This window comes from Actinia tenebrosa, unplaced genomic scaffold (genome assembly GCF_029948245.1).
Source record: "Actinia tenebrosa isolate PJP-AT-01 unplaced genomic scaffold, QUT_ActTen_1.0 PGA_scaffold0__85_contigs__length_37466705, whole genome shotgun sequence".
Classification (NCBI taxonomy): domain Eukaryota; kingdom Metazoa; phylum Cnidaria; class Anthozoa; order Actiniaria; family Actiniidae; genus Actinia; species Actinia tenebrosa.
In genome coordinates, this window is record NW_028292569.1 from 13463037 (window position 1) to 13476970 (window position 13934).

The window sequence follows — 13934 nt, forward strand, 5'->3', positions numbered from 1 at the left end:
TATTGCAGCTGGATAAGATAAAGTATAATTTCCTTTTTCTATAATTTTTAATCAAGATTCATGGGGTATTTTTTGTAACGTTCGATAGCTAAGTGTTATAGAAATGCTTTTTTTGAGTATTTTTATTTGTTTATCTGTGAGTTGTTATATAAAAGATTAGAAAATCTTGCGGTCACGTGATGTGATAGCGGCTCAAAGGTCTGGGACGAGGACTTGCTGCCATGGTGAACAAGATGGCGTCATGCAAGGAAGATTTGTTGTGAAGAAAACCCAAAAGGACCTTCAAATGAAAGAAAATGAACAAGTTCTCCTCCCTAAAATCCCGTTCTGAAACCTCCTATCAATTTTTCCACTACTAAGCTATGAGTTAGTGCTTCTTTTTTTGCTTGAATTTTGTCAATATGTATTCCAGCGACGAAAGCGACGAAGAAGAAACTTGTCCCTCTGACTTGTACAGAAGTCCTGTTGCAGGACTCAAGCCCGCTTTGGACAGTATTTTTGCAGAAGTGCAGGCTAATATTCCTATTATTGGCTCAGACAGCGACTCTGAAGTAAGTAACTTTCCACTTATTTTTGTTTTTCAGACATATTCCAGCATATTTTGCTTCGCGTCATTTTGTTATTTTTGTCCCTATAAAATTATAAACGACTATGACAACATAAGGATACAAATCTCATTATTATGTCGTTGCATTTACTGCTAAATAATGATTATGTTTTGAAATAAACCCCTTTAAACGTATGTTTACATTGGGAATTTTGTTATCATTTGTTTCATTATATTTACATTTTTCTATAGGCTTGCAAATTTTAACAGTAAACAATAGAAATTTAAATAAGAAATGGTCTGGCATGTTTAATTCAAAGCAATGACAACCTATTGTTTCATGGGTAGAGGTGTTGTTTTATTTCTTGAGTCCATAAATTTTATCATAACTGCTCATAACAATACTACTTTGACCACCACTGCACACTTAATTCACATTTATCATCATCATATTTGTTTTTCTTTCTCCTGTAATTTTAAGAGTGATTTTCTGTTAATCAAAATGTAAACTTGTTAATTATTCATATGTGAAATAAATAAAGTCTAAGTCAGTTCAAGGGGGGTCTAGCCATAGGGTCGCCTACCTCCAGATGCAAATGGCATATTGACAATATCCTTATAAAACCAGCTATAACTTGAAAACACTATGTTTATCCATTCAGATTCTAAAAAATTGGAAGTCTCACAACTACAGTGTGTTGTGTTCTCAGAATCACTTGACCAAACACGGTTTGCAAAACTCTATACTCAAATCTTAAATTATGCTAATTAAATTCTACTTTTAGGTTGACAGTGATGACGAACCAGTTATCTTCAACAGAAGTGGTGACCTGACCTCTCTCTCTACCTTAAAGGATCTTTCCTCAGCTTTTACAGAAGTTCACAAGGAGTTACAGAAAGAAACATTGCCGCTAGATGATTCAGTTGGCCTAAAAGATGAACCCAAGATCTCTTCAACATCAACTGATAGTGGGCTGTCTCTGCATGGTGATCTTGATAGAAGTTTTAACAACCATGTATTCAAGGTGATTCTTTAAAGAAAGCAAAAATGTTTGATTCATGAAAAATATATATATATATATATATATTTAGCAATTATTTGCCGAAGGCGAAGTGAATATCGGGGAATATTTACCGAGACGCAAGGTAAATATTCTCCATATTCACTGAGCCTGAGGCGAATAATTTTTTTAGCATATACCAACTTATGTACAAAGTAAGTTATTTTTATATACAATAATTCAATAAAAACAAACAAACAGAAACTTTTAGTTTGCGTGACAAATTCACGCAAAACTTTAAGCAAAACTTTTAGGCCATAATTTGTTGCCTTTTTAGTATTGATAGGAATGGCATTTACTTTCATCTTTTCAATTTCCTCATCGGAAATTGTAGCAAAATGATTGCCGGCAGATGCCATTTGGTTGCCGGGTCAATATTCCGAGATTCAGAGGTGAATATCGTACAATATTCACCTCCAATTAACCAATGAACGCTCACGTTCTTAGGAAGTCCACAATTTGGTATATGCTAAAGCAGTATATACCTCGTAAGATTTCTGTGGGGTGTGTGATGACCTGTTAATAGAGGTTGCCATGGTTACATCATGGCAGGTATATTATTCGAGGTTTTCATAGCCACATATAAATTATCTGCCCTAACAATGCATACATTTTTATGAGCTAATTAAGATTGATCTACTGAGATATTGGGAAAAGCAGCTGCTATCCCATTAGGACACCTGATTAAGAGCTTTTTGAGGGTAAAAATACTAAACATTTCTCATATTTGTTTTAAAATATGATAATTGAGATTACAATTTAGTAGTGGTTTGAGAATGGTTTTTCTTCTACGGAATCAAATTGAAATTTCTAACTATTTCATTATCATATAGGCAAGCGATGAAGATCAGGATGACGAGAATACCATCGATTCTAATTCTACCACTGAGTCTAGTTTTCAAACAGCAGAAAATGGAACAAATGCAGTATCAAGCAATAGAGATTCTAGTAATCATTCACAAGACTCAGTTGGGTTGAGCTTCTCACATCTGGCTAACATTGACTTTGATGACCTTATGAAACGTGTGAATGAAGTGACAGTTTCTTGGTCATATGAACATCCACTGGAACTTGATGATATTAATAACAATGACGCAGATTCTGATGACAGTGATGATAGTGACAACAGTGATGCCAGTGATGAGTTAATGAGACAGCTTGTTAATTTGAGCCAGAGACAACAAGAGGAGGCTGTTACAGCATCAAATTCCACGACACTCAGCGGCACCAACAACACTCTGTCACCAGATACAAACGTCGGTATCCAACAGCAACAAGACTCTAAAACCAAGGAATTTGGTGTCCAAGCTGACAGCACACATAGTGATGCTGGTATGATGGCTGTCAGTTCTATGTCCTCTGTTGGAGTTAGTACTTCTTTTGGGTCTCTAAGCTACGGCATGGACATGGGTATGGATTTTCAGAGAAGAGCCTCAAGATCTGAAGAAAGAGGAACTATATTTATTGATTTACGTAACCAGAAGATTGGATCCCAGAAACCAGAAAAGGTAATTGATAAATAGTAATAACTTTCAATTTGCAGCTGCATAAATTGCTTCATATACTGTGAGGATCAGCTCAATTTGATACATTTCAACCGCAGTACAAATATATGTTCCATATATATTCTCATACACTTATATATATCTCCTATCAGGCCAATAAACCCACCTATTGTGTCCTTGAAGTCTCATATGAGACTTGGTAGCTCAGTGGTTAGAGCATAATGGCACCAGAATTGCCAGGGCACAGGTTCAAATCCAGTTCAAGACTCAGAATTTTTTCTGAGTCTTTCAATTTGCAGCTGCATAAGTTGCTTCATTTACTGCAAGGATATCAGTTCAATTTGATAGTAATAACTGTATCACACAGGATTTTGTTAGGAATTTTTATTCCTTGGAAATGGAGGACTTACACTAAAAGGTCAAATGACCCTATCCCCTCAATTCAAGTATTTGCATCGTAATGACCAACAGAAATGGAAAGAGCATATAAGTAAGAAGGCAATATTTCAGCTCATAATGTACTCTGGTTATATGAGAAATGGTATATTACTAGTACATTAAAGATTCTATATGGGTTTGTATGGAAAAATGTGTTGGCTGGCAAGCTTTTGAAATTCTTCCACCTAGTAGCACTTAGAATCATAGCCGTTTTCATTCAATGTTGCTTTTGTTTCATCTAAAGGCTAACTTGGCATATTCAAGTTCCATTCAAAGAATCATGGGTTTTGGTGAAGAAGACAGGTATTGAGTTTGATTACAGTTTGTATTGAAAAAAGGCGCGCACATGTTTAGTTATAAAGCATGCGGGATTGGCAGAACACAAGAGAAGTATTAGGAGAAGCAGGAGGCGTAGCAGAGTGCTTCAAAACACTTCTCGAGTGATGATGATGGATGATGACGATGATTTATTATTTTTAATTCTATTTTGTATCCTTCAGTTCATCAAGCAGTTCTGAAGACGAAAATGACATGGAATTATGGCACGAGCAGCGAAGACGAATAAAACAAGCACTCGCAGCCGGAAACCAAGCACACGGAACAAACACAGTAAAGTCACGACCCATGAAAAACACCACAGGTGCATGCGAGTCAGAAACCAAGGCTGATGATAGGGAAACGAGATCACTGAATTTGCATCAAGAGAAAAATGGAAAAGAGATAAAAGCAGAAAAACGTTTGGAGATCAAACATTCTTTTGGTGAAAAAAAATCGGCCGAGAAGAGTGAGGAGTCGAAATCAAACGATGGTGATGAATACGATGATGATGATGAATACGTTATGATAAAGATAGATGAATCCTCGCCTAACAAGAATGTAGCAGAGTTTGTTTCCATCGAATCGCGAGAACACGAAACTGTTCTTTCGACAGTGGCATCACCTGAGCCCAAGCCTATTGAAAATGCAAAACAAGATGATTCCAGGGCTGAAGAAGTTAACAAAAGGATAGCTTCGATGCTTCTTGCTAACAAAGATCTAGAGTCTGAGGTAATGGTGACTGGGAGGAAAGAAGCTTGGGTGGAGAATGAGACAGAGAAAGGAGGCTCCGAGCAGAGGAAATCTTTACCAGACGAAAAGCGTGTAAAACCCGAAAACATTAAGAGATCTGTTAAGAAAGACGAAGTGGTGAACATAAGGTCTGATAGCGAAGAAACCCAACAGAAAAGAACAGATGAGATGATAAAGGAACAGAAGCAAGAAGAAAGCATCAAAGAGACTGGTAGCAAAGAGAAAGAATCCAAGCCATCCATGAAAGACAACCAGGAGAAGATCCTTAACGAGAAAATGAAGGCAAAGAAATTACGAATACAACACAGGCTAGAGAGTGTCAAGCGCGAGCGTGAGTCAAGAACCCCTGGAGGGCGTGTCTGTATAGCGGCACCTGAGACACCAGTCGTCTTTGATTTGGTAAGACATTTTGATTGCTTAGCCGCGGGGGGAGGCGGGAGGCGATAAGTATGAGCGCCAGTGTAGGACTGAGGTAGGGTGTGTATGTGTACCGGGGGGTGGGGTGGTGCCCCGGAATTCTATATCTCATATTTCACAGGTGTTCATTTGTTTTATAGGAGGCTTCATACGAGCCACAAGCCACAAGTCTACCAGACAATTTTTCATCCAAGAGCTACCTACTTCTCTCAGTCCCTCTCTCTACCTGCGGAGAACTGTCATTAGGAGGAAACAAAGGAAGCTGGGGAAAAGGTGGTAACAAAGGCAACCAAGCAAACACAGACTGCCACTGTTTCAACACACTTCTAGCATGGCTATTATCCATGGTGTGCGTACCAGAATACACCCACTATGAAGACCATGCAGGTTTTTGCGAAGCGCCGTTCCACGTTATTGGGCTCCAACAAACATGGCACGAGGGAGAGCTGTCAATCAAAGTTGGAATCTGCAGTAGGGAGGAGTTTCAGGGTACTCGCGCAAAGCAAGGAAGTAATAGGAACAACTTTCAAACTGCGGTGGCCAAGTTCTTAAGGACTAATACTCTAAGTAGTGTCTTGACTAAGATAGTAGGTTACCCGCCTGTGTTTGTCAACATGTCCTTCAGTCAAAAAAACTTGTCGTCGTTATTAACAATCAACCCAGACCCCCAGGCCATGATCCGCGTTTTTGGAGCGGAGCCTGGTTTCTACTGGAAGACGCACGAGGTCGAGGACACAATCGATACCAGCTCGTCCAACATTGAATACTGCGGACCGGAAATTCAAAACACTTTGATGCTTGTTCAGTTTCTTGCACTTCATGATCCCATGTGCATGTTTGATATATTGAACCGTGTGTGGAAGGAAGGGCTAGACCTGGCTGGGGTTCGTCTGTTGTATACTCATAGAGTACCCTTTGATGAAAGACCAGGTAGGTTTGAATACGTGGATTATATCCATTCTCGACGTTTCTGCGACTTGATGTCGAATACGTGGGAGCCTTGAATGATACATGTAGCTAGGATTCTCAATTGGTTTCTCCGGGAGCCAATCAAGAAGATGAAGCAAAAAGCATCCAGTCACAAAGCTTGAAGGAAATTCCAGTTGCGCACACCCTATTTTGTTAAAATTTGCCTTAATCTAGTCAATATTCCGGGGTTTTTTCGTTTATGCAAACACTATGCGACATTTTCTACCCAAGTATTTTGACACAGAAGGACAAGAAAGTGCCTATAGTTATATAACTATATCTTTGTTCTCATTTACAGGCTTAGATCAGTCCAGTTCTAACGTCTTCCAAAATGGCAGTCCTCTACTTGCTCTAGCCATCAGGGGTCCGCACTCCTTGTCCCGTTGGCTCGATGCAGTAGGCCCTAAAGACACATGGCTTGCGCGTCGGACAGACCCCACCTCCTTACGAGCAGTCTATGGCACCGAAGACAAGGAAGACCATTTATTCTATTGCCCACGCAATACTGACCGTGCAAAAACAGAACTAGCTCGTTGGTTTGGAGGCCGGGTACCCCCAGGAGATACGTTGAATATCGGTAGTGATGATGTGGTTGTGCAAAGACCAAGGTCCGGGTCCCGGGGAAGGAAAGAGGAACACGCAGGAACACCAACGAGCGCTCTCCACACTCCTTTACCTTCTCCCCCGTGTACTCTGGTTGCGTCCACAGAATCCTTGGTCGTGATTGTTGCTTCTCCGCAAATCCTTCCCAGATGCCATGGAATCATTCTGGCTATTTGTAACTCTAGGGGGTTCACACTACAGGGAATACGAAGAATCAGATTCCATCCACCAAATCAGAAAGACGGCAATAGAGATGCCTTAGGACTAACTGCCTCTCAACTTCCTATATTCTGCCCAGCCAAGAGCTTTGCAAGCGACCAGTCTGCGTCTCAAGTTTTTGTTTTTGACGGCCATAACCCGGATGCGCAGACGCCATTTTCTTGCGCCTGTACTATGATTTGTTTACGTAAAGAGAACGGAATACACCAAGTATCCTCCCTCGTGGCAGCCTTAACAGACGAGTTATCCCACATGGAGTACCTGCCACGCGAGATAACATCCCAAGGCCAAGCAGTTGCCAGCAAGTTGTGTTTTGCAGCCATCCCCTTCAGCGAACACATTGGACATATCCTCGGAAAGAAGATGAAGGAAACGCAAAACTCCAACCTCTTCGCCGCTGCTTCGTTGAGCCATTCCTTCCACTCTAACCCTGAACTGGAACAAGTTTGTGTGCTAACTCTGCTGAAGGAGAAAGCGACGAGGTACTGCCACGATATTCTTGATCAACTCACTCTCGACTCGCCTCGTACTTTCCAAATGAACACAGATGATTTTGATAAAATCTACTGTGGCTTCGAACTGCTTGGCATCAAGTTCGTGTCCTCAATGACTATGCATCAAGCAAAAGAGTTCACACCTTATGAAATAGGCGACAAACTGTGGCAAAGCAGCCTTAAACCCCTAACATCAGGACCTGCCTTGATTTGTGCGCTGCGGGGTATAAACGCCTTTGAAAGACTGCGGCACTTTATCCATAGTCACTACGGCTGCTCTCCAAAGAAGCGTCCTCTACAAAACAAGGATGAAAGGTGTCCTGATATGTTCATGTCTTCGACTCCTGAGATCGCGTATCGTCAGCTGACGGCCATCTTCTTCGAACACGAGCTCCATGCTGATCATTCCATGCGCGCAAATCAGCACCACCTACCACAAACACGGAGAGATCTTATAACTAATGGAGCTAGCCATATAGAAGCCAGTCCAAAGCAGAAAGTAAAGAAATCCGCACGAAGTAACAGCCCTGCACGTGGGAATGCACATACCAACGGGACGTTATCACCTGATGATGTACCTATCATTGCCAGTCTCTTAGCAGGACCGCGATTGCTGACCACTGTCTGTGTTATTAAACCCGATGCTGTACCCAGACATGTGGGCAAGGTTCTCAAGAGGCTTACCCGTGAAGGGTTCAATGTTGTCAATATGAAGATGGACTACCTGTCTGAAGGAGATGGTTTGGCGTTAGTCCTACGAGACTGGGATTCCTTGAAAGATGATCAGGTAAGAAAATGCTTTATCTGTTGACAAAACTTTCCCTTTTGCAAGTAATATCGGGAAGCGGAAGTAGATGTACCGGAAGTTAATGCACCGGAAATAACGAGAACCGGAAGTGCGCGCAAATTCACGCACTATAGTTACACTACTACAACTTTATTCGTAGGATACCCATGTCCAACACCTTACCTCTGGTCCAGTGATCATACTTAGCCTTCAGAGAGAGAATGCTATTGGTAAGCTACTAGATGTACTAGGACCAGGCAATCCTGATGAATGTCGACAGGAGTCACAGTTCTATCTTAGAGGATCGTATGGACTTGATCGGATCAGGAACGCACTATACGGTAATAATTGCGTGAGGACGTTGATGACATAAATTTGATGATGATAGGGATAAAAAGTGGCGTCATGGTGAAGATGTAGTGATTTGACTATGACGTCACAGTTATGATAATGTGATGTGCTGTGAAAATGATATCATTCATTATGTAGACACGAGTGTTTTACTGGAAAATGCGCCACTCGTATTTTTCGTACAAGCTACATCCGGGACCTGAGTAACATATTTTCATATCTTCACTAGTGAGGACATCTATTGCGTCACTTGCGATGTTTCCCGGGACCTGTTTTGATTAACTTGCGTAGTTTTTCTTTGTGGATTTGTCTATATAATAAAAAGAAAATTACACGTTGGCTTGAAGATATGAAGTTTATCTTCTCGTGTATTCTTCACTCGAAGATAAACAAGGAATAAATATCCTCTATGTATGTTTTGATCATTAAGATTTTTCAAAAGAGAAACATGATATTAATGATGATATTGATGATGAGAACGTTGATAACGATGTCATGTTCCTTCTCTTCGTAGGTTCGTGTTCATATGAGAATGCAGTCCAAGACCATAAGCTGTTGTTCGCCCAAGGTGTCTGTTGTTCACCGACCATTGATCTTAAAGCTGAGGGGGTCAGTAGTATTTTATTTCCTTTCTCCATAATTACCCCTGGCAAAGGGATTCCCGCGGGATCCTAAACACGATTTGATCTCTCTCTCTCTCTGTGGACAGATTCCTTGCCTGTCATCTGATAAGATTTTCAACGCTGACGCTCAAAGAACCCTTGTAGATGTCCCAGAAGACTCCAAATCTAATTGCAGTACAGTTAGCGAATTCTCAACTGTTTATCTGCCACCCTCCTTACTCGAAGTCAACTGTATTCTACTGCTGCCAAATCTATTGAAAATCCAGGGGGGAGCCTCAACTATCAGGTCGAGTCCAGGGTTTACCGAAGTCATCGATGGCCTGATAAGTGTGGGATTACAAATCGTTGGACTTCGTATGTTACGGCTAAACGATAAACAAGCAGCACAGTGTACGAGGATGTATGGGGATAGTATACCGGCTGATATCAAACAATACCAAATGGTGAGAAAGCTTTACCTCGGTCTGTCTGTCTGTCTGTCAGTCTGTCACTTTGTTCGCTTTATCTTTCTGTCCGTTTCTCTCTTCACAATCTACTCTCTGTTGCTCTGTCTTGCCGTGTGCGCGCTGTTTCTCTAGCTCGTTTTGTCTGTCTGTCAAGACCGTTTTAACCCGTCTGTCTGTCCTGCGCTGTTTAATCAGCTTATTTGTCTGTCTGTCTGTCTGTCCTTATGTATCATTACAGGCTTCGCAGCTATCCCAAGGTTCTTGTATAGTAATGGCGGTAGTCAGAGATGGAGCAGTCACATCTTTTGATACGCTACTTGGAAGGTAAGACACCGCACAAACCCATTTACTTTTTCATTTAGTGATAAAAATACGTAGAAGTAAATCGTTCAACTGATGCGTTTGATTATCTTTAGTCCTCTGAAGAGCAATTCTTTGGCTACTAGCTATGGGAAGTACATCCTGGCCGCGAAATCATTCAAAAAGGTAAGGATACCGATTGATCATTTCAATTGCTTCCATTCTACTCTAACAGAGTGGACAGCATGCGCCGCGCAGTTCAAGCCGGCTGGTGTCGCAGGCTCGATTCTCGACTGACAATAACTGAAATGCGAATCTCGACTGAAATACGAGTCACTTGAGTTTGTGTGAGTTTTCGTTGTCTCCTTTGCCGCGAGGTTTTTTCCCCTCTTAGGCTGCGTTCATAATGTATGGCAGGGGGGGGGGGGGGGGGGGAGGTGAAAATTTGAAATGTCCAGAATAATTCTTCACACCCCCCCTTAAAGTCATGCAAAAAAATATGATCCCCCCTTAGCAAGGCTTGTAGCTTCTTCCAAAAATTGTGCATCCCCCCATTTTTCTGATGAACATTTGTCCATCCCCCCTTTTTTCTACCACAATTTTCTCGATCTCCCCTCAATTTCACAAGCCCCACCCTGTCATACATTATGTACGCAGCCTTACCAATTAGTTGTGCGATCTAAATAGTGATTGTAGTGGTAGTGCGTATGGAGCAAACCTTACAGAAGAGTAACGTACGGGGAGTGATTTCAATTTTGGTGTTCAACGTTTACATAACGGCTGGTTTAAAGAAGGTAGTGTCACGTGACTTGTTGTTGTAAGTCGTCCATTCAAAAGCGAGCATCATCTATCTAGTCACAGTCAGTTTTCTAGATAATAACAAAGGCCTTTAAAGTATTAATTCTTGTCATGTCTATTGTCCAGGCTCGTCGCCTAGTGGAGTGCTTCTTTGAACATTTGATGCATAACAAGAAGTCCCAGATAGAGTGCAAGGATGATTGATCTGTCGTGCAGTCATGGTGTATGGTACGACTTCATCATACCGACCCCATGCGTTATTTCTCAAGCTAGGAGTCAAAACTAAATGATTCCCTTCTCTTGAGCACTGATGCTTTAAAAGAATTACATTGTTTTGACCCCACAGGTTGGGATTTATCGCAAGGGTCTGTAAAAACAATAAGACATTTTTTTGTGGTTTGTGGCATGGTATATGGTTGTGAGCCATGGTTTTGAAATGGTTTTCATAATTTATGATAAATCATTAGGTATGAAATTCGGTCTAACTTAAGGCTATTTTGTACCGTAGTTTGTGGACCTTTTCCGCTTGGGAAAAAACACTAAAAAATACTTGTTTCGCTAAGGTACAACCGTATTTACTTAATTTCTTGACCATTCGGAAAGATACGCTATAAAACTCAAGGAAATGACATGTGGTCTGAATTGGGAAAGTCTGTTCTGCTTGCCACCGCATTAGGGATGTGGGTGGAAGAGGGAAGCGAAGAAGGGGAAGGAAGCGCCTGCTGTGAAGTTCTCCTTTCTCCCTCCCACACACCTCTTTCACTCCTCCACTCCCATTTATTTCCTCTCTCATTTCTCTCCTGCCAGACCCCCAAAGAATAGGAAAGCATTTTCCTCAATAGCGAAAAGGTCATTTAGCTATTATATAACCTTCAGGGGCATTTGCGTGGGATTGTAGTAGAGTGTACTTTCAATGCGCTACATTTTATTCCCTACTGAGAATATATATTACCATTCAGTCGCCCACGCAAGGGATTCTAATGGTGGCGACTAACGATACGTGGATTCTATCCATTCAAGCTGTATCTTGTATATTGGATTCTAGATTAGTCGTTCCGAGGTTGAGGGGAAAACTGAGTGGAGTTAACATTGCAGTGCGTTTTGGGCCTAAAACAGCCCCAAATTGCACTGAATGCGAACTCGACTCAGTCATTCCCTCAACCTCGGAATGGCTTATTACGCATCTTGCATTGGATTCCAGATTTTATGTCTTAGACCACAGGGTGCCAAAGCTTGGTTTTTGTGTCAGCACATATTACAGTAAATGTATGTAGTTGATAATAAATCGATTTTATTAAGCTAAATCCTTTTTTTTGAAGAATTCAGTTATTGTTTTAGTGTACCTTTGTTTCGCGTCCTGTTCTTATAATCTGATACATTTACTGTAATATACTAAAAAAAACACGCGAGGTTGGGTTCCCTGTGCTACGGGCGGACTCCTCCAAATTCTCATATGTAAGAGAAGTCAGCATTGGCGGATCCAAGGGAGGGGTGCAGGGGGTGCGCACCCCTCCCTGGTTCAACTCTGCGCCCCTACTTCGAAGATAACCAATGCAAAATAATGTTTTTTCCCTTTGATTATAAGGGGTGCACCCCTCTCTGGGTTAACTTTGTGCAGTGCACCCCTCGATGAACAAATTCCTGGATCCGCCCCTGAAATGGAACTCTTAAATGAAAACAGAAGGCTTCAATACATCTGCTTATTCTTACATTAGCAAAACAATATTTCCATACTCTACGCAGAGATGTACATTTTATAACGCTTTTCCAAATTTATCGAAAATCTCATTTTCTATGGCTAACCAGTTTCTAAACATTCAGAGCTAGTTTATAGTACCTTATTCGGTGAATTTTAAAAAGTTTAAGAAACAATTGGAAAAAAAGGTTTAACTTTAACTCATTGAATACTTTACGCGTGAGTTTTCCAAGTTGTTCCAGTATTGAATATTATTTCATCAAAATGTTTTTGCCCAGTTTAGAAAAATATTCTTGACACTTGGCGGTTTGAATCCAAAAAGAGTTATTCTATACATTATTTATTTTTGTACCCAACTTTATCCGTAACTTATTTGTAATATTATAAGTTAAAGTGAATTCAGGGGTTTTCACTTTGCTTTAATTTGACCGCTTAATAGTAATAGTAGTTTTATTAACCGCTTTTACGGAGCTTGAATGCTGCTCGCGGGAGGGGGTCTATTTGTAAAGTATGTAAACAATGCCTTATTTGCGAGTTTTGATGTCTGCCATGTTGGCTGAACTTTACGAAAGATTTTTCTAGGGTATTTGATTTTATTGAATTTAAACTCCCTATTAATCGTACCCTTTCCGCAGCTCCCTCTAGGTAAAACTAGGCTAAAGTATCCAGTACGAAAACTATAGTTTCACTTCAGGGGACCGGTTATACTAAGGGTGGGTAGCGCTATCCGACGGAAGAATGTTATCTTAAATGTAATGGATAACAGCATCGACTCATCCAATGGATAAGGAATTATCCATGGATAGCGCTATCCCGCCACTTGTCGTACAAACGGGCCCTATATGCCAACAACAATTGTAAGAAGTGGGTTTATACTTGGAGTATTTGCACTCAACGAAAGGGATTAAACCTCAGAATATTTTCAGTAGACTCTTCATTTAATTCATTAATCATTTCTCTGTGGTATTTGGTCTGTGGAACGTGAAGAATGACAAACCGCCGGTCGCAGAACGCCCTGAAACAAGTAACTGTCATTTGGTGACGTTATATTTTAGGGAGTGTCCATAATGAACTCATAACCTTCCTTCAGACTCGTAACCAGTCGCTTCTCTTGCCTTATTGATCTCATGCTGTGGTTGATGAGTAGGATTTAGTGAGTTCGCGGTGCATCAAGGGAAGGAAGGAAGAGAAAAGGGAAGCGGCCACTTTTTCTCTCTCCTTCCCAAAAGCCATCGCGCGCACTAAAAAAGCGTGAGTGACGACTGGGTACGAGTCTGACTTTCCTTGATCTCTAAGGGTCTTTTAAGGGCGTTTCCACGTTTAGTTATTTTCGCCCCAGAAACTTCACCCTCATTGCTCCAGCCATCGTTTTAACCTGGGTGATGCGGTAACAAACAGTGAGAGACAGCCATGCCTTATATGTGTTTCGTATAAATTTCGCGAAAACGCGACTTTGGTTCTAAGATTTTCTAGATGGCAATTCATCTCCCTAAGCCTCGCACTCATTTTGGACGCAAAAAAAAAACGGGTTCGGGGCCTGAGCAAAGCGTTCAAAGTAACCACAGGAAACCCAAGCAATGCTTTTGTGATACTATCGATCTTACAAAATATA

At 41.0% G+C, this 13934-nt stretch overlaps 1 protein-coding gene across 1 annotated transcript; it reads left to right on the forward strand.

Moving 5' to 3' along the window:
• Positions 1 to 230: 230 nt before the first annotated feature.
• On the forward strand, positions 231 to 13247 carry LOC116301577 (dynein axonemal assembly factor 8). The gene is made up of 13 exons (XM_031710653.2): positions 231 to 551; positions 1333 to 1572; positions 2442 to 3116; positions 3796 to 3854; positions 4052 to 5018; positions 5177 to 5966; positions 6304 to 8108; positions 8269 to 8449; positions 8974 to 9068; positions 9169 to 9525; positions 9767 to 9852; positions 9945 to 10014; positions 10753 to 13247. The coding sequence occupies exons 1-13, from the start codon at positions 402 to 404 to the stop codon at positions 10828 to 10830; spliced, it is 5553 nt and encodes a 1850-aa protein (XP_031566513.2). The 5' UTR covers positions 231 to 401; the 3' UTR covers positions 10831 to 13247.
• Positions 13248 to 13934: the final 687 nt, after the last annotated feature.